The sequence below is a fragment of the Hermetia illucens genome, chromosome 5 (genome assembly GCF_905115235.1).
Source record: "Hermetia illucens chromosome 5, iHerIll2.2.curated.20191125, whole genome shotgun sequence".
Taxonomy (NCBI): Eukaryota; Metazoa; Arthropoda; class Insecta; order Diptera; family Stratiomyidae; genus Hermetia; species Hermetia illucens.
In genome coordinates this window covers 52,420,943-52,441,970 of record NC_051853.1, presented here as the reverse complement: position 1 = coordinate 52,441,970, position 21,028 = coordinate 52,420,943, and the positions used below count along the sequence as shown (strand labels likewise).

The window sequence follows — 21,028 nt, the reverse complement described above, 5'->3', positions numbered from 1 at the left end:
GAAGTATTACAGCGTTGCTTCTATTTGGTGGATGCTATGGTTCATTTTTCCTGAAGAATACGTAAATAACTATTTCCTAAATGATGTATTGGCAGGGTGCACTACTTGCCCTGAAAAGGTACTGAACTGCCTTAATTCATTCCGGTTGAGGAACAAATGAAGTTCGAGGTTGCATTGTAGCTTGGTGTTACCAGTAATCTTAACTTCACCGCCTAGATGCTGTCAGGCAATCAACTGGGAAAAAAATATGAGAATGTAACTGATACAAAGGCGATAACTTACCTGGCTGTGAGGTGTCCCGAAACTGATGTTGCGATAGTTCGGGGACGACCCGTCCATTTGGAGGAACGAACAGTCCATTATGTGTAAAAAGAATATCTCGCAAATAAATTTGCAGTATTCTATGGTTTATTCTATTCTATATTGAGGAAACAACCAACTTTAACTACTGGCACGCTGATCTATTGTACACCAACAGAAGCGCGGTGTCAAAGATGCTATGTTGGTTGCAATTTTAAACATCAATGCATAAAGCTTTTCACTATCGGTACATCTGCAGGAACAAAATTATAGATTTTCAACTCAATCAATGAAGTCACTTTTGTCAATAAAACCAAGTAAAAAACCATCGTTATCACGGTGGTATCTTGTGCTAGGACAACTTTTTTCGGAGATTGGTAGATATCAAACAACATCAAACTTTCGGACTGCAGGCTCACAAATCTCGTAGTTAAGCTACTTCCTATAGCTCCAAATTCAAAGACTGGCCGCCTAAGTCGTAATCCCTGCGAGGCACATGAGATCCATCGTCCTTCGCATGATAGAAATGTTTAAGGAAAACTGTCCTCTGAGCACACTGGTATAGCAAACACAGATGGAGCTTAAATTTAGCAAAACAGTGATGAACTACCAGGGCATTCTCCTGCCCTGAAAACTGAACTAAACTACAGTCGAAACGAACCAGATATGCAGAAAAGCTGATGAGAAATAAAGCAATGACTGTTCAGTAAATGACATAAACCATAATAACGGTAATATTTCTCAATGCAGAACCACAAATTTGTGGATTTGTCCTTGAACCCAAAACAGGACAAAAACGCTAGAATAATTGGTTTCCCAAGAATAGTAAGTAAACTTATATTTAAGAACGAATCCATGCTTTAACTAAACACTCACCCGCAAAAACAAATCCAATACCAGAAATAATAATATAATAGACCTGGATGTTTTCATCATAAAGGGTTCATTGGGTTCACAGAGTAGAACCTGGACTAGGCTAAATGTTGCCAACAGCAAAAAACTGGTACAACTAATCAAAAGAAATAATTCTAAATTAAGACTCTGATAAGCTGCCCGGTGGAATCCTGGCCTGGAATTTTAGGGTCAGCGCAATTTTTGCCGCTGCGTAGTTCAGTCTGCTTTGAAAAACGAAGTTGCAAAGATACGTGCACGCGAATGGAGAAACTGGAACTCCCATCTTTTGTTAATATTCTCTCTCTCGGAAGATCAGGCTATCAGAATGTAATTTTACTTATCTATTTATAAGGAATGTTTCGATTTCAAAGAAGACTATGACTTGGTTTTGTCGCTTACCTCCAATTGCGTGTCTGGACTGAGTCCGCAAGTAGAAACCGAGATCTTCGGCCCCGTAAAATCAATACCAGAAGCTTCCGTGATCCAGTTGTCACTCAACAGTGGGAAAACTTTTTGACCGTAAGGATGATAGCAAATTCAAATAATCCATTCGAAAATATTGACAAACACTGGGCCACCATTAAAAACATTTTTTATATCTGGGAGTGGTCAAAGTGTCGACTGGTCGCAAAATGAGGACTTGGTTGACTGCGAATATATGGAGTTGGGTTGATTAATGAAAAGGAGCCCTATTGATTAAGTTCGGACGTATGTGACGTACCGAAGCTCCGATACCACGCAGCATAACGCACACCATGATGATAAACTCAACCAAAGCGTCGATCAGACAAGCAAGAGTTAATGCAAATAAAAATGATTTTGCTGCCATCTATCCTTTTTAAGGTTTTGTGTAAAACAAAACCTTATTAAAATCGATTCAATGTCTGTCTGTCTGTCGGTCGCACGCATTTTCCTCCAAAACGGTTAAACCGATCCGAACGAAATTTGGTGGACTAAAGGGGAACTGTGAAATCCTATGAATACAGTGAGTGGCGTAAATTTAGGTGGAATTTAAAGGGGGGCTCCCCATACATTCAAAGGGGGGACTCAGAAATTTTTCTTCAGTCGTATAGGGTATCAAATGAAAGGTCTCAATTTGTACTTTCCGAAACTGATATTATTTTGGCATACATTGCAAAGTGCGTGAGTAAGCAGTCAAAATGTACGCACTTAAAGTGAGACAGGACTCATTTTCGCAAACTACCCAACCTAAAAATCCGAAAAAAATCAGAGTGGGGCGCTTAGATGAAATCTAGGCCTCAAAATATATCCCATTCCGATATCTGTTCAAATAGACTTACTAATAGTATATTACTACCTTTTAGAAATTTACTAAAAAAACCCCCTAAATCCATCCTAGGACTTCCAATTTTGTATCCGCATAGAGGACAGTATTTTGTATATACGTGCTAAATCTCATGGAAATCTGGCCATTAACGCCAAAGTTATAGTAGTTCAAACTTAGCAATTTCGCACGAATTTACTGCTTCCAAAGCCATGCAAATAAGATGCTGACGTCATAATTAACGAGAATAATTGACATTCGAGTGAAATATTAAAATCCCATTCAAGAAGAATATAATTCTTCCTGGCCCTTTTTCATATTCGATGTTGGTTAAATTCTTGGCATTTGCTATTATAATAATATTGTATTAAACTCAGAGCGTGAAGCGTATGAGGTTGACTATCACCAATACAGGGCTTTCCATCAAATGATTTATTTAAGTCGCGTTCTAGAAAATAGAGGTCAATGGAATTTATAGCTATGTGACGCGGAGTTGTCGTACACTCGTCGCTCCTCACATCTTTTTCTTTCTCTTCAGCCTTCATTTCACAAGCGGGGTCGGCTCGTCGTAATCGGTTTGGTCATTTTATTTTATCAAATGCCTGATCAGGATGTGATCGCGAGACCTTTAAATCCCCATCCAGTGTATCAAGCCACCATTGTTTTTTTGTTGTTGTTTTAGCCGGCTTGGGTGCTTACTATTTACTTCGATGTTCTGGCCAATACTGGTTAATGAATTCTCGTTAGCGTGAATTACGTGACCACACCATCGAAAACGCCTCTCTCGCAGTTTTTCCACGATCGGTCAAACCCATATCGATCGCGGATATTCTCGTTTCAAACGTTATCAAAACGTTTCACGCCACCAGCACAATGCAACATCTTCGTCCCCATTACCACAAGACGCCATTCATTGTCCTTTATAGTCGGCCAACACTCAGAACTATAGAGAGCGGCAGACGGACGACATTGCAGTAAATTTTTGATTTAGAACGTGCGCTGATACGTCGATCACAAAGAACACCAGTTGCCACTTCATCCAGGTTGCGTTAATGCGTGAAACAATTTCATTACGCAGTTCTCCATTGGCTGATAGCATTGACTCGAGATATTTAGATCGCTGAGTTCTGACAATGGCAGCAACCTGCCCCTCGAGATATTTAAATCGCTCAGTTCCGCAATGGCGGTAGCCTGCCCAGAACTGAACGATTTCAATATCTCGGGTCAATGCTATGAGCCAATGGAGAACTACGTTATGCTCTTCACATAGGGAAACACAAAACCTTTTATACCTGAAACGTCAAGCTTCCGGTTTCCCGACTTGTTTATGTAATAAAGTTATTTACATTCTAGAATCAAATCAAGTTTTATAATTGATTTCCTACTGCGGTTTCAACCCAAAAGCAACAAGCTTGTAGACTTTATTAAAGAGTTGGCGAAATCTAGAAGCGTGGTCCGATTGAAACCATATTTATCGCTACCAAGCTGTACTCCTGAAGAAAAGGTTTGACGAATCGAGTTGCGTTGAAGTCTTGCAGAAAGATTAAGATTTCCTCGAGCGAGTTGCATTGAAGACTTACGGGAAACTCAAGGTTCTCTCGAAAAAATAATACAAAACTTACCTGACCACCAAGATGGCAATTCTTGCAATTTTGTTAACATCAGGCGGAAAAAACGAATTACTTCCTTAATTTAAAGAGATTAATACATGGTGCATTTGTTTATCGACGCTGTTTATCCTTTACAAAGCTATTGATGTACATCAAGTACGGATGGTCTTCCAAAAACTTCCGTATTTTTTACTATTCCAACAATTTTTCAGCTTTCTAGAGAACCTTTTATTCTACTTTCTGCGCTCTTCGTGAGTCCTTCTGATATCAAAGGCATTAATTCTTGGAAACTCAATCATTACTCTTTAAAAATATCCTCCAAAGACATCCTCTTCGGGATGCCCTGATAATGGGGAGAAGACCTGCAAAAAAGTACATTATTGTTCATTTAAACAAATACTTTTAATTACACGCTTGCTCATCATCGTCCCAGGTGCATTTAAATTACTTTGCGATGAATAGTGATGGAAAGAGGCAAATGGGATCCTGATGATACTTTCTACCAGCGGAAGGCAATTCTTGGGATTTTTTTTTTGTCGTAATGAGATCCCATTGTTCTGTATCCCAGCATTCAACGGGTTTCATTATTTTTTTGGCAAGAAATTATTTAATACAATTGGCCATTGTGCAAAACTGAAGTGATTATCGTGCTGATACCAGAAAATCGATACACTCCAAAATGGACGTAATGAAAACATTTATTTTCCTGATGGCCCAGCGCATTCTTAATTGGGGTGAAGTGATAAAAATTATTAATTTTTGGCCGTTAATTGCGAAACATTTGAGAACTGTTCAAGCGTCTCTGAACAATGAGAACCTTGAAATATGCTTCCATCGGGAAGCAATTTGGAGGACCTGCGGATTGCAGCATATTCAATTCAAAATTTAATATCGTTCTTTCATGCTGATATTTGCTTTATTACTTCATTAAACTACAGATATATATATATATATATTTTTTTTTCTATTTTCTTTTCTTTTTTTTTTGCTTTTGTCCAATATCGAAGGTCCATCGGTGACGCCGTATTTTTTCAAAATATAAAGTAGTGCTGGAAAAAGCGAAAACAAATAAAATCGAACTTCCTGGAAGGTTTGGGAATTTGAAGTTTAAAAGTTGCGCGGGGAGGAAGAGCAATTCTCTTATTTACGTAACCTAATTGTCAAAACACTCACCTTGGGATCTGCTTGTTTCCAGCATTTATGCAGCCAAAAGGCTCGTTCACACTTGGTGTCACCTTTCGGGTATAGGCATTTTTTGCCCATATGCAACGCGATTTCATGCATTGAATCGGGTAACGAGTCAAGAATTTTTTCCAAGTGAACCTCGCCGTCTTCATGCAGAACATCAGTAGCGTCGAACACGCAGTACATGTAGCATTTGAGCGCTTCGTCCTCGTGAATCTCACCATCACTAAATTCCTTTATAGCCTCTGAAAAAACAATACAATTGCGATTCGTAAGGCCACAAAGATATTGTTGAAATAAAAGTTCTTTTATCTTTCTTTTTCGTCTTTCAGAATGTTATAAGTGAAGTGAGAAATATGTAGCTCGTAGCGTGACTGCGTGACATCTTGCGGCGCCCTTTAAGCTTTGATCCGATTGAATTCAAACATATTAACAAAATCTATGCAAGAGTAATTCCAATTACGATTTAGTGGAAAACAAAATATACCTATAAAAATGAAATTAATGGAAAGGTTGGAACTGTCAACCTACGCACATACATGACTTCGTTCTACGGTGAGCTTAAGGGGGCGTAATTTTGTTTCTCTGCACACTACCAGTTGCAGTATCGAAACAAGTCGGAATACCGGAAGCTCGCGCTTCGGGTATAAAGGTTTTGTGTTCATCTTATGTGAGAAACTTCAACGCACATTTTTCTGTCCGTATATAGCTACAAATCCAACATAATCCTTAATATTTTTCCAAACTACGAGACATACGTACATATTACAGCCATAGATATCACGCTCACCCTAAACAAACAAACTGCCTATTACCGAATACTGTACACATATATGCACGTATATAAATTGATCGTACCCATTTACTTCTTATATCTATTTGAATTAGGCACTACCCGCAAAGTTCATTAGCACGCATCTATTATATACCTACATACACACATGTCTGGCTGACAAATAACTAAAAAACTAAAACAAAATAATTCTCTGCGACCCAATTCATAAGAACTCATTTCGTTCTGGTATTGACGAATTGATATGTGATGATGACGTCATGCAGGTTGTAGAGTGCACGAAATTCACAAAAAATTGTAAAGTTTCACCCCCTATAACTTTGTTAATAATAGTTGGATTTTCTTCAAACTTGACCGAGTTGTGCACCATGTTCTTTATTATACGGATGCCAAATTTTGTACTTCTGGGATGAACATAAGGGGGGTTGCCGGGTAAATTTCTAAAATATGGGAATATACTATTATTAACTTTATTTGTGCAGATATCGGAACCGGATATATTTTGAGGCCTAGATTTCGTAGAGATGCACCACTGTGATTTTTTTCAGATTTTTCGGTTGGATAGGTTCTGAGAACGAGATCTGTTACACTTTTTGTGGGTCATATTTTGAACCCTCACTCCCCTATGTTTCATCTAATATAAAATATTGAACCAGATTCGAAAAGTGCTAATTGAGACCTTTCATTTGATACCCTACATGGCTACGTTCTGTGAAAAAAAAAATTGCACCCTCCATTCACATGTATGGGGAGCCCCCCTTAAACTTAACACAAGATGGCGCCACTTACTGCATGTAAAGGGATCACCAGATTACATACTCTCACCAATTTTCGTGACAATCGGTCTAGTCGTTTCCGAATAAATCGGGTGTGACAGACAGACAGACAGACAGACAGACAGACAGACGGACAGACGGACAGACAGACACCGTCTCGATTCTAATAAGGTTTTGTTTCACACAAAACCTTAAAAAAAGGTCTATATTAGCACTTTCCGAATCAGGTCTAAAATTCTGATGGCAGATGAACAAAGGGGATAGTGAGAGGGTGAGAAACAGGTTACTTAAAGTAAATGGCCATTCTCAGAAATTGACGAGCCACAAAATATGACATGTAGGCCTCAAAATAATACCTATTTTGACATAAGTTCAACTAAAGTTAGTAGTAGTTTATACATGGCCCTTCAGATCCGGGTTAAAAGCCCCCTCAAGTTAATTCTAGACCTTTTATAGGCCAGTTGTTGAAAATCACTACTAAAGGAGAAATGGCAGGATTTTTACTCTCATAGTTGATAGATAGATCGGTTGAGTCCATTTTACTGACCAGAAGAAAATGAAAAATGAAATGGTCAGCAATAGAAGGCAAACAAAAAATACAAGGAGTCATTTCAAACTTCATATTTACATAAATAAAATAACAAGTCGGGAAAGCAAGCTAGACACTTCAGGTATAAAAAACTTTGGGTTTCCCTATCTCAGGAATGATGAGCGCTTCAATCGTGCTCTACTTTTTAAAAAGCCATTAACACAAATAATTTGATCTGGAAAGGACTTTCGAGGGAATCTTGAGTTTTCCGTAAGTCTTCAATGCAACTCGGTCGAGGAAATCTTGAGCTGCGCGAAAGCAGCTATTTGAATTTGGGCACTGCTCTACAACGATCTGAAGTATAAGTGTGGTTAGAGCAGGCAGTTTCAGAGCAGAATCTTACCAACTCTCTCTCGAGAGATCTTTGGAGGCATCTTTGATAAGTTTTGGGATCACTTTAGCCATTATTCCTGCGTCGGAATCATGTCCTTCTTTCACTCACTAGAAGAGCTCTCAAATTTTTGAAATAATTCCGCAGGAGAATCGTCAGGTCTGATGGTTTGCCTCAGCTTGAACGCACTAATGTTAAAGAAGGTTCTACTCTTATTTTCGGAAAGCTTGGTATAATAAGTAGCTGTTCCATTCGAAGCGAGAAGAAATTTCGTCGAATATTATACGAATGAAAATCGAAGTGCTCTTTCCACATTTTCCATTCGTTGTCATGGTGGATGACCAACCATTATTCTGATTCGACCACTGAAAAATTTGCCTCCGCCTACCAGTTACTTCGTGATGCAATATATGGCTCAAAATACACTAATATTTGCTCCAGCCTTTCTTCTTCTGGCAGTGCCATTGCTAAACTCCTTTTCTCGTAGCACATACAACCCACGAACTTCACTGAGAACTCTAGCATGCCAAACTTACTATCACTCACAGCGAACAGTTGGTTTTCAATTTCGTAGGTAAACTGTCGCTAGAAATTAGGGAGGCTCACGCTGATCAACAAATGGAAGGGAGACCCCAAGCTGTCAGTTGCATACTGGACACTCTGTATGCTTGACACAACCGGGAAATGAAGCTATACGTGCTGCAAAGGACTCTACAAAAAAATGCAGTCTTAGAACAGCAGCGTCCACAGTGGATGCTGTCATGGTAATCGTGAATGCGATTCACTTAACATGACGTTAGAATGTCTTCAATTCCGTATGGTCGGAAGACATGCTAGGCATACCACAAAGTTCTTTTAACGTGCTGGGCCACTTCCTACGGCAATTAGAGACTATTTCAGAAATCGCTCCCTGCTCTTTAATACGGTGGAGATCCAGAAGGTAAAGTAGGTTATTTCAGGGGTAGCGGAGGGTTTTATTCTTAGGTCGTAGCTTTTGAACGATTCTTAAGATAGTTTTCTAAGATTCAATATGCCAGAAGAGTCGGATGCACGCCTGATCAGGCGCAAAGTAAATTTGACGTACAGAAGAAATTCGACGGATGCTCGACTCGAAAATCAGCTTTTTGGAGCAAATTGAAACAACAGCGGACAAGGCTGCAGCTACACTTTCATCCTTATGTCAACTAATGGTTAGATTTGCGGGTCCTACATTTAACAGGAGACGCCTTCTCATGAGGGAAATATGGCCTGTTCCGCTCCTTGGCACTGACGCTCTTAAGAAGAAGGTGTTCAGAAAAAGAAGCCTTCCGGATGGCATATGCCATCCGCACTTTCTCAGAACTGGCTGTAATTTTGATCGCGGGAGTAATCTCCGCTGCCCTTCTCGCTACGAGACATAAAGCCTAGAAGCGCAAAAGAGAAGATTTAGGAAAGGCGGTTGATCGTGAACTAGAGCAAAATATGCTAAATGTTTTGGCAAAACGAGTGGCTTTTTTTAATGAAAGCTTATTTGGGATTTTCTTCAGGCTTCCTTTTTTACGAAACGTTGGTAGCTCAGAATTCCTTAAATTTTATACAAAATGTTGGTACTTAACCTAAAAAGAGTGGTTGGTGGACCAAAGTAGGTGGAATCAAGTTTCCTTAACCAGTTTGGTGTAACTTCTCTTAAAAACCTAGGTTATGCCTAAAAATGGGAGGAAGTTTGGTTATTATTTACCCTCATCTTATATTTGCGAGAGTGATCAACATCTGGTATTCATTCCGGTCACACTGCTACCAGGGGAGAGATTAACCAGCATCTAATGGATTCGCCACTGCCCTGGATTAAATCGCATTTTCTACCGAAAACCTGCTCACCAAGTTCAACATGAAATTATTTCTCCATTCAAAACTAATAGGCAATTGAAAATAGACATATTTAAAGAATTTTAAATGAAAATAAAATCGTGAGCGCATTCAAAACAATTACTGACATCGGCGGAAAGCAAAATTATTACGGCCAGTAAACAAAGCTGCGTTTAGAAAATACTCATGGTAGATTGTTTTGAAATGTTCCGAAATGTGGAAACAACTTGTATGACAATGCAACACCCATATGCATGTTTAGAGTTGCTTGGTTGGGAATACTTTGCAGTTTAATCTAAATATAATTTAGTTGCATCGCAATGATCCCTACTTCTTTTGTTGTAGAAATATTCCTCTTCTTCAGCCTTTGTCACGTTCAAGAGCGTTGTGTGCTCAACTTGATCAGACTCACTATTTTGCTCGGTCATAGGTTTGATCTGGATGGAGTTCTCAACTCCAGGGTGCAACTCTATATGGACTGCAGATGTCCTCATGAGGTGACAATTCCATTTTTAGACAAGTTAGACACAAGGAAAACCTCGTCTGTATAGACCAATGCCTAGCGCGCTGGACTTTGGATGTGTGTGATTGGTGTCTATAATAAGAGCAGAGAAAAGCAGCTAGAGAATGCTTCCTCGATGAACACCGACAGAAACAAGAAACGGTTTTGATATACCTGCCACACTTCGAACTTTACTTTTCGAATCGTGATAGAATGATTTAACTTAGCGCATGAGATGCTCTTCCACTTGGTCTTGCCGTAAAGTATACCAGATAAGTTTGTTTGGAACACAATCCAGCGCCTTCTCTAGGTCCAAAAATCTCTCTCGCGATGCTTCTCATGGAATTTTCACCTGAGTAACGGCGAAGCCTGTATTACGTTAGTAGGTCTGCAGTTCCTGACTACTCCGGTTTAGTTCATTGTTACTTGAATGATGTCTCGGTGGTGTAGGAAAGCAACCGAATTTGACGATAAGTTAGACATTCTGTTGGACATTCCTTTATTTTTCCTACTGGAACGGTGGTGCTTTCTTGCCAGCCATGCACATCTATTGCTTTTCAATTAAGGATATGGTGACCCACTTTTCTCAATAACCAGATTGAAGAACTCACTGAATCACAGCTGCGGGGCCCGGCACTTCGCTTTCCAGAGCTCAGCTGCTATTTCATCAAGTCATGCTCCTTTCCCTGATTTCTTTTGATTGCTTACTTGAGTTGTGTGGCACACGCAAGCGGACTGCTCTAAATGTCAGTTGTGCTTTTTGAAGTATAGGATGAACAAATTCTCCCTTTGAAATCTGCTCGAAATATTCTGGCCATCTGTCCGTCCCCACTCGTCTCCCGCTAAACAATGTACCATTCTTATCATTAGTGCAAAAGAAATTAGCGCCATACTTATAATGGTAAAGTGCAACTACTGAATTTTATACCTTACTCATAAAGCCAAGGAGGTACCGGTGTTAGCATGCTTAAAGTCCAATTATTTTGCAGCAGCGTGTTTCCTACTAGTTTAAATTTTACTGCTCCACTGGAAATACCATGAGTTGAAGTCGTCTGCTTTGGAAGACCATAAGTTAAGGTCCTAATGAATCTATCGGTAGATATTGTAGGTACTTTCTCGAACGGATGTCTTTCAGCCAAATTGCTCATTTTCTACTTTTACGATTGCCTACATTGTAGTGCTTTCCTGTGAACTTGTCTACGAAGTTTTGTGTGGCCTTGCAGTGAGTTTTAATTTTAACTTTGCCAACTGCCAGGAAGTTATTTGTTTATACAACTAGCAAAGTCATAGCCACTCACCATCAAAAATCTCTCATAAAATGCCCCTCTTAACTGAGTTCTCTCCTATTATCAGAAGTTTTGATCATTAAACTTCGTTTCTTTCTTGAGAAGTAAACGTAATTCTCCTTGCTTGATTTTCTCAATCATTCTGACATTGCGATCCGGCGACAGTGTCAGATCATCTTCCACTTTTCATACAATTTCAGCGTAAGAGGGGTTTCTTTTACTATCGTTGATACTGGGTTTCGACGGGGTTTTCCACACTCTACCCATTTTCATGTTCACTTTTGCCCTGGTGTTGATCTTTGCCTTCTTGTTATCTTGTCTTGATTATGGTTTAAGATATTGCGGCCTCTCAGATTTCGTTTCCTTTTTCGGCGCTGCGAGGCTTCTTTCATATCTGCCTGTACCCCTTGTTTGTACTACTCGCTCCATACTTCTAGCAGCACTACGCATTTGTTGAAGTTTAAGTTCGAGCCGTATCCTTTCCCTACCAAGATAGCAAACTCAATTACTCTATAGTCTTTTTAGGAAAGTTCTTGAGTTTCCTCAAGGTTACCTTGATGCACCAGGAAGCGTTACGTTTCGAGTCAATGAACTCGTAAAGTATATTAGAGTACTACTCGTCTCCCTAAGCGAGTTCTCCACTTTACTTTGGCTTGTATCATCATCATCATCAATGGCGCAACAACCGGTATCCGGTTTAGGTCTGCCCATCCCGTGTGAAGACCTTTTTTTTGGCTTTTGTAGAATTTTTTTTGTGAAGAACTGGATAAAGATACCAATACGAAATTTTCACCATAGATTTTCCAATATCTTGAGGGTGCATAGTCATTTTTCCAGCCCGATCACATAGTTACTTATTGTAATACGGAGCAATATATACACCCATCTCCAAAAAAAAGGTGTTTTTCTGCTGCCACGCTAGGGGGCGCTGCGATCATCTTAGAGAAAAAAGTAAACGACATTTTAATGTACAGACTTAACTACAGTCCGCAAACTAGTGTTATTAAAAAATGTTAAAAACTCAATTTTTGGGGCCTTGTTAAACTTTTTTTTTGAATTTTGGTGCTTTTTTACAGCTTCTTCAATGAATAAAAAAAAGCTACTGAATGAATCGCAATTATCCTAGTTTGCGGACCGTAGAAATATGTTCTGAATAAGTCGTGAAAATTTCAAAGAATTTGGGTGGATGAATTTTGGGCTATGGTGGCAGCCGATTTTCATCATGCGGACCTGACGGTCATGGTATCGCTCATACATTTTGTCATTATGTAGGCTACGGAATCGTCCATCTTCATGTAGGGGCCAAAATTTCTTCGGAGGATTCTTCTCTCGAACCCGGCCAAGAGTTGTGGATAAAATTTGGCTCAATATGTTACGGTGGGCGGGTCACTTAAACCGTATGGATGAGGATGATCCGCCCGGAAAGTCTATAAGGGCAATATCTATGGTAGAAAAAGAAGACGAGGTAGACCCTGCCTAAGATGGAGCAATGGCATTGGTTCTTCTTGCTAAGAACCCAAGTCTCCGAGGAATACATATTATAATGTAGTCCCTTAAATGAATGATAAGAAGGTTTATTTTGCCTATGCATTTGATACACTATCTAGGTGATCCTATTCATACAATTTACTGTTTGGAGACTTCTGCCAAAATGAAAAGGACTTTCAAAGGCAGAGAGATATATAATTCCGTGTAGGGTTCTAATATCTCTCTTTCTTGACAGACAGCAAAAGTGATAATAACCTTATATTCTCACCTGCCAGCAGGAGTTAGTTACTTGATGTAGGTACGTAGTGCTTTCTTCCTTCAAAATAATCTTGCCAAAAGCCGACCCAGGTCCAATTTCTGTAGATTCAGACATTTAACGATCTAATCTATTAGCTTCACCATTGCTAATGATACTCAAGTCCAACGCCACTAACATTAAACAAGTCGGAAAACCAGAAGTTGGATGCTTCTCGTATGAAAGGTGTATTGTGTATTTCTTATATAAAAACATTTAAGTGGACGTTCCCTAGCACGTAATGTATAGTCATATGCATATTATGTCAGAATAGTCATTTTCGTGTGATACTGACATTCAAAGTCCTCAAATTTGCATTGAAGCAACAACTCCGACCTTTTATAACTTTATTAGTAATAGTGCAATGGGTTTTGCAGTCAATTACTAACAATTATTGTAATATACTATTCTATCTTTATTTAAACAGATATCCTTATAGTATATAGTATGAGAACGTCCCCCACCCCCTTAAATTTCACTCACAACGATGTAACTCACTGTATGTAAGGGCCCACCAAATTTGGTGTCAATCTTTTCACAGGAAAATGGGGGTGACAGTCAGACACTGCCTTGCTATACTAATAGCTTTAAAAGGTGCTGCTTCACTAGGTTTAAGAAAGATTTTCCTATGAGATGTATATATCTCATTTTGTATTATGGTCTTTGTTTTTCCAGGTGGAAAGACCAGTTCTGTTTTCTGATCTCTCATCTCTGAGCGTGATTTCTCTCCAATACAAAGGCATAGAATTGGCCGAATTACTCTATATTTTATCTCAAAATATCACACACAGTATGAGGTATGGCTGATTTCAAACCTCAAAAGATTTTTAGCAATATGACGACCATTATACCCTCATTAATTATGCTAACGATTTTAATGATTTACTGCAACAACTTCCTCCTGCTTTCAAAATTTAACCTTGGGCCTTATAAAAAGTATAAATTTATCAAACTTACCTTGATTAAGGATGTATGCTTCCACTTTTCTCGAATTCTGCGGCCTTAGACCAATCTTCTGAATATGTATAATAATATTGTTATAGGTTTACCTGGTAATTTAGAGTCGAGACACACTACGAAATATTTGACCGGCATAACGTGGATACCGTTTCTTAGTAAACATTGCGTTTAGTTGTGACATTGAGCCCGTTTCTGAGGCACCAATTGAAAATGGTTTCCAAAATGGCCCTCATATGGAAACAGACTGATACACACTTTCGGCAGAGAATTCAACTTCTGGCCCCTGGTTTCATCTCCCAGTCTATTGAATAATTACACCTAAGGAATCATGTCGAAATTGTTTTCTACGTGAACTTATTCCAAAATCGCCGCGCGAGCCGGATGTTTCTTTGGAATACAGACGGATCACTTTTTGAATGTCAGCAATTCAGAAATCATCGCTGCCGTAGAGATTTGCTATTGACCGCAGATGTCCAGAAGAGCGCTGCCCCATCATCTTGGTATAACGTGTGGATTTTGGCTTGACCATAGGCAATATTATCGGAGATAGTTTACTTGAGGATGATTTTCCAAAAGGATTCGCTCGGGGTTGCTAGACTGGTGAGTATGTTTGTGCTTGAGGATGGTTACTCCTGGCCCGATGGCTAGGGCTTTCATTGCCGTAAGTAGCATCAACTACTCCAGGTTGTCCGATGAAGTCTGCGGTCCAGTAATTTGCATTGGTTTTCAACTGAATCTACGCTTAGTATCCGAACTCTGAAACGTTATCCTCTGGAAAACTTCACCCTTGGCATAATAATTAAACCTTTGCTTGACATTTGATTACCGCTAAACTCATTTATGATGGTAAGGGAGATAATTATCGTGTAGAATAGAATTAAATTATCTTTTTACTTATTTCATAATTTAACTTTTAATGAGATGAAAGGTTGCAATTGTGTACACCATGAAGCTACGAAAGTCAAATGGTATTGAAACTCTAGATGGAATGCCTAGGTACAAGAATACCAGAAGACAAAACCAAACCAAAGAATAAACGATGCTTCTAAATTAGCACCGAGTGATAGAAGTACGTTTTACAGGACGCAGAATATCTAAGCACAAGGTTACCTGCAAATCTATGTGGGGGACAGGGAGGACGCACAATAAATAGCAATGATTTATATGCAAGGGATGGGTTCGCACAAAATGGGGACCTATTAAATTATATTGTACAGTTCCCATCTTCCATGGACACTATCAATCAATTTCTGAATGGAAATTAGCTTCCTCCTGTCTTTCAAAGCAACTACTTCCCATAAAGTGCATCCAACGTCATCTCAGCCAATGTACCTTAAATAGCTAGATAACACGTTGCTTACCTTCCGTAACTCCCGTTTCTGCTACACATCGATCATGTGCCGGCTTTAGTGCCTCGAGCAATTCAGGTGGAGGATACTGAAAAAAGTAAAAATCAAAATTATAAAAACATCCATATCAGGCAATAAAGCTACAAAAAACCGGAATGATGAGCAGCGGCAATGTGCAACGTGTCATCCAAGGAGCATCAGCTCAGCCGAGAGCCATATGTGGTCCTTTTTCGAGTCGCATGCATGCTGCCGCTGCATCCATCCTCTACTCGCTCCCAAGGCTCTGAATCAATACTTCATGAACTTTTAGTATGTGCACATGTAGTACCTCTGCATCTCTGCGGGGTTCAACTTTTTGGCAAAGAACTCCATCGTAGAAGTTGCTAATACAACAGCTATAGTACAGTGCGGCAAAAATACACCAGCAGAAGGATTTCATTGTCGATATTATATGTTGAAGGATGCACACGTCTTGCACAAAATCCGAAAGTTACACGAAAAAAGCGCTGCAAAGTATTGACCACTACGCTGAGCCTCGCTAGGCTTGGCTTTCAAAGGAAATACCAGGAAGGGTAACGTTGTAACACCGAGAAGTGGAGCTCCCTACACAAAAATTGATATGTCGTTATGTGGTCGCTCGAGGAATATTGCATTCTTTTTAAACGTTTTACGGGAACAACACACCCATATGGAGGCTGGCTTGAGCCAACACAATCGTCATCCTCCCGTGCAGGGTAGGAGTGAATTTGGCACTGTTTGCTTCAGTGCCACCCGCGACCACAGACAAGTTAAAATATAATTACAAGTTTGGCAGGCATGTGAAAAATTAAATTGTAATTTACGATTCACTGACATGTTGTCAATCATTTTGATAAATTAACAATATGGTAAACGCTAGGGATGATTCCTCTTGCACGCCAACACAAAAACCATGTTTACACCGCAAAGCACCCCATAATCTTCTGGGCGCATTCTCATCTCGTGCGAGACTTGTTAAAACATTATTATACATTTTGTATGCGTACATCAGAAAGGTTTGACAGATGAGTAATAATACTTCACATGATATGTAAGCTTATAAATGATTTTAGATGCGTCTTTACACTGGAAGTTTTAAATTGGAAGCTCGCGTGGATTTGTTACAAGGATAAATCGATTCGGAGGGTATCAGCGACATTAGCAAACAGAAACTCTGAGATTTTGATATGAAAGGTTGCATAAACAATGGGTTCTATAATTATGTATCAACATTATCAAAAAATCTGGGAAATATTGCTAACTGTAATTAAAACCAGAAAAATATGGTTTAAGTATAGGTGAGGTTGTACTTAACTTACACAATTCACTGGAAGACGATGCGATTACAGACAGATTCGATAGAATATCATAAACTTTTGACTTAATCAGCTTCCATCCCTTCTGGGAAAATACATCTTGAATATCGCGATATTCGATTCAATACTATTGCTAAAACTTTCTGATTTCAAAATTGGGGATGCTCAGTTCTGAGTGCAAGCCCACTTTAGATCTTCCAAATAATTTTATATCTTCCGGAAAAAGTAGGGACAAGTTTCCTTCGTTCATTCCACAAAATCATTCAGTACCATCCTCTCAAAGCTGAGACACGGTAGCAGCTTGTGTTTTCGTCCCTTTTGTTTTTCAGCGCATTGTCAGTGAATGAACTAGTCACTACCTACTTCAGACAGTGCAGGTAAGTAGGTGCATACCACAAACTCCTAAGATCATGATTGCTGTCAGAAGGGCAAAGGAAGTAGAATCCTGTCGGTGTCGATTTTCACAGTCAGCATGAAGCTTTTACAAAGAACAGCAATCGTAAAGGAAATGCTCGAGAGTTTCGCCTTTCTCTCCACAACTTCAACAATGCGGCACAGTCTCCTATAGGCCAGGTAAACCGCCGTAATCCTGTAAAGAGAGTATTCATTAGGTTGAACGATTTGTTAATGGGCAACCAGTTCACCGAAAGGAAGGCATCAATCATATCCAACGTGAATCCTACACAATAATCTCTTCATCGCAACCGCTATCTTTCGCCTTCTGTTGCAGCGGCTGCGGTGTCCACCATCATATTTATTGCATCTAAGATAGAGCAACTTTTCCAAACTCCATATCGAATAGAGATATTGTACTTCCAACTGACTCTAGTAATCTATTGGCAATTATTTTTGCTAGGATTTCTAATCTGAAGTCTGAAGTTTTCTAATCTACTTAAAGGTCCAGACCGATCGGATTGTCGCGCCAAAAATTGTTATTATTATTATCCGAAAAACCACTATGTACCATAGTGTGATATGATGAGGGATCTCTAGGTCGTTTATTTTCGTAACAAAATCGAACATTACTGCTTCTATTTTAAACACAAAACACAAAACCTTATTAAAATCGATTTACTGTCTGTCTGTCCGTCACACGCATTTTTATCGGAGATGATTATAGCGATTAACACCAAATTTGGTAGAAAGGTGGGAACTGTGAACGCTCACGCATATAGTGAGTTACATCCTTTTATGTCCAATCTAAGGGGGGTCCCCATACATGCAAAAGGTGGGTGTAATTTTTTTTTTATCAAATATAGTCATGTATCAAATTAAAGGCGTCGGTTAGTACTTTTCGAAGTTTTGACATTTGTTGGGTAGGTGGGGAGTGCGGGGGGTTGAAAGTGATCATTTCTTTAACGGACCTATTCTCAGAAACTACAATACCGAAAAATCTGAAAAAAAAACAAAAGGCTGCCACTAGATGGTGCCTAGGCTCCGAAACACTCTCCATACCGATATCTGTTCAAATAAAGTTAATAATAGTACACTACTATAATTTTTAGTATTTGGCAGGAAAACCCACCTTAAGTTCATCCTAGGATCACAAAATTTTATAGCAATGTAGGTTGCAGTATAGAGCATGAGCCTTCCAAATTTTGTGAAAATTACACTATTGCTAACAAAGTTATAATAGGTCCAACCTGTCGCTTCTGTTCAAATTCAAGGCTTTGAATATCAATATCACCTGAAAGTGGATATTTTCACATAATATGTGCATATATTACACGTTACATACTAATGGGACAAATGCACACTCGAATCTCTTTATAAAAGAAATACACAAAACCTTTCATACCTGAGGCGTTTAGCTTCCGGTTTCCCAACTTGTTGCATGGTACCTGCACTTGGTTATACGTGGGGAAACGCAATCACTACTTTCATTTGGAATTCCATCAGGTTCTGGGGTTTCTTGTGGTCTATTTTGTCTCATACTTTGAGCAATTTCTTTTCCTAGGTACGAGGTATGCTCTGTGGCAACTTCGATTGCTCTCAGATACTGCGCTCGAGCTTTTCGGGACAGTACCTTCTCTATTGTTGTTTTGTTGGGTCCACTCTCATCAGAGCTTTATGTTAACTTCGTTTTAGAGATTTCTAACACTTCTTTTTTTAATTTCTTTGATCAATTTTTTGCAGATTTAATCGCAATTGTTTAATTGATTTAAGCCACTACAGTCTTCTTCTCAATCCCCCCTAAGTACCTTATTGCTAGTTCCACCAGCGAGCTTTTCCCGCTATATGCTCTTCTTCGCATCACTGTATCACACGCGTTGACAACAGACAATTATATATTTGGATAGCTTTTCTCCTAATCCTTCGTTCACAGGGGCGGAATTCATCACAAATTTCTTTCATTTAGTACCAGTTAATTTGAGATCCTTTAACTTTCTGTGCACTTTGATTTCAAATAATACGGCCTGTTGACCATTGCCCACAAACCCTTGACTAACTTATTACCTCGCACCAGGCAGAAGGGTTGAACTGACGAAAGTGATATTACGAGGGAGGGAATATCTGTAAACGATGTTTTTTTATGAAAATGATACAAAGCTCACACATAATACAGCCTGGAACTTTCAATACCAAGTGATCTTAAAGTTATAGCCCCCGAAGCCTCCATATTTTCCGTAAACCTTTTCATGATCTCTTCAATTCTGATTAATGTTGGACGATTAGCTAAATCGTGGCTATTGCAGCGTTTACCTCAATCCAATTTACCTCTCATCTCCTCTACAAAGTTGTGAAGTTCGATGTCCGTGTGGAGACTTCGGAAAATGGTCCCCGAAAGTAACAGCATATTCGAGAGAGGATATTCGTGTAATCCGAACATGTAAGTACTTCCTATAACCACGATGTCCCGTAAAGAATTCTCTTCTCGGACATCAGCCTCTAATAGGTCACAACTCCACAAAGAGTGTACAAAACGTATGGAGATAGAAGCAACGAATTTCGATTCAACAAGTGATAAGGAGCTACAAACTTCGAGATCACCCGGAACTTCGAGCAATCAGGCCGCGTCTGAGATTAACTAACCTTTGCAGCCTCCTCTTTAGCATAGTCCAAATGGCCATCATTTTGGTTTTTGCAACTAATTAACGTTGCCTTTTCTGGCACACGAAGGCAAAGCACTCCATTGTACATACACTCTTTCAGCGTATCGTCCGTTTCGTACCAGAAAAGCCTGTCCGCAGGCAACTTGTTAATTACACCCCTTTGCAAGTGTCTAAAGGACAAATAGAGCAATATGGAGAAGGCATTCCAGGTAGCCTATCTTCACCTTTCCCTATGTACGATTCAAATATGCTTGTGAACCACTCTGGTCGGACCTTAGTAGCCAACTTGAGAGTCTGATTCAGGATCCCATTCACTCTCGGTGCCTTCTTATTTCCAATATATCAGCAGATCCCCGTAGCTTCCCCTCCGTAATTTCAGGGACTGAGATGACATGCAGGTTGATCGATGAGTGGGGTCCTTCTTGCTGAGGAAAAAGGGTTGTAATTACTTTAAACAAGATCCGCGGAGACATGACCTGTGAAGTATCGTCTTTACTGTTTATTTCCTCTTATAGCTTTCTTGTGAAAGTAACCATTCAAGTATTCTTTCTCCAGCTTCAGATGGTTAAACTTTTCTCTGACCCAAAATCTCCTTGCTCGCTTGATCTCAAAATCGAGTTTTCGTGGTTTCACCAGTAATTCGATTTTCTGCTACGATGTTAACGCCGAGACTTTGCCACGTCAGATGCCGCCAGTATATGCTCCTACAGCTGAGCTGCCACTTCTATCGCTGCTCCTTCTAATTAAAACTGTAAAGACCACTTCTGTCACTAGACAATTATTTTTTATTTTGTACGATCATACACGGAAAAAGGGAACTAGTTGTTCCCGAAATACCCACAAGTAACTCCTTGTCCCTTCCTGCAAACTCCATTTCATTGCCGAGAAAGATGGCATAGTAATCGCTATTGGTGTAGTGCTCACTCATCCGCCAGATCATCGCTGCCACCAAGGAAGTACTGAGATATATCAGATGGTGCCTATCCCTGAGAAGGTCGGCGCAAATTCAACTTTGGCTAGTATAATGTCCAGCTTCGCAAAGATTTGAATGAATGAATGAATGATGCTCCTCATCCGGCTTCCCAATATAAGGTCCACGCTTTGAAAATGGCCGCAATCAGAACTACGATCTCTAGTGCCCAACACCTACCCC

At 39.5% G+C, this 21,028-nt stretch overlaps 2 protein-coding genes across 2 annotated transcripts in view; one reads left to right on the top strand and one right to left on the bottom strand.

The window, feature by feature from the left end:
* Positions 1-21,028, top strand: part of LOC119656877 — a 528,228-nt gene that overhangs the window by 325,514 nt on the left and 181,686 nt on the right. The gene's annotated exons all lie outside the window — the stretch shown is intronic.
* LOC119656879 (pheromone-binding protein-related protein 6-like) lies at positions 4,984-16,146 on the bottom strand. The gene is made up of 4 exons (XM_038063543.1): positions 15,817-16,146; positions 15,501-15,576; positions 5,263-5,519; positions 4,984-5,138 (listed from the first exon to the last, which is right to left on the bottom strand). The coding sequence occupies exons 1-4, from the start codon at positions 15,925-15,927 to the stop codon at positions 5,121-5,123; spliced, it is 462 nt and encodes a 153-aa protein (XP_037919471.1). The 5' UTR covers positions 15,928-16,146; the 3' UTR covers positions 4,984-5,120.

Bases quoted from the DNA above. Each gene is read 5' to 3' on its own strand.
- LOC119656879 (XM_038063543.1), bottom strand. From the start codon at position 15,927: ATGAAATCCTTCTGCTGGTGTATTTTTGCCGCACTGTACTATAGCTGT. The intron at 15,577-15,816 runs GTACTACATGTG...TACTTTTTTCAG, and splicing joins AACCCCGCAGAGATGCAGAG to TATCCTCCACCTGAATTGCT. The intron at 5,520-15,500 runs GTAAGCAACGTG...TTGTTTTTTCAG, and splicing joins AGAAACGGGAGTTACGGAAG to AGGCTATAAAGGAATTTAGT.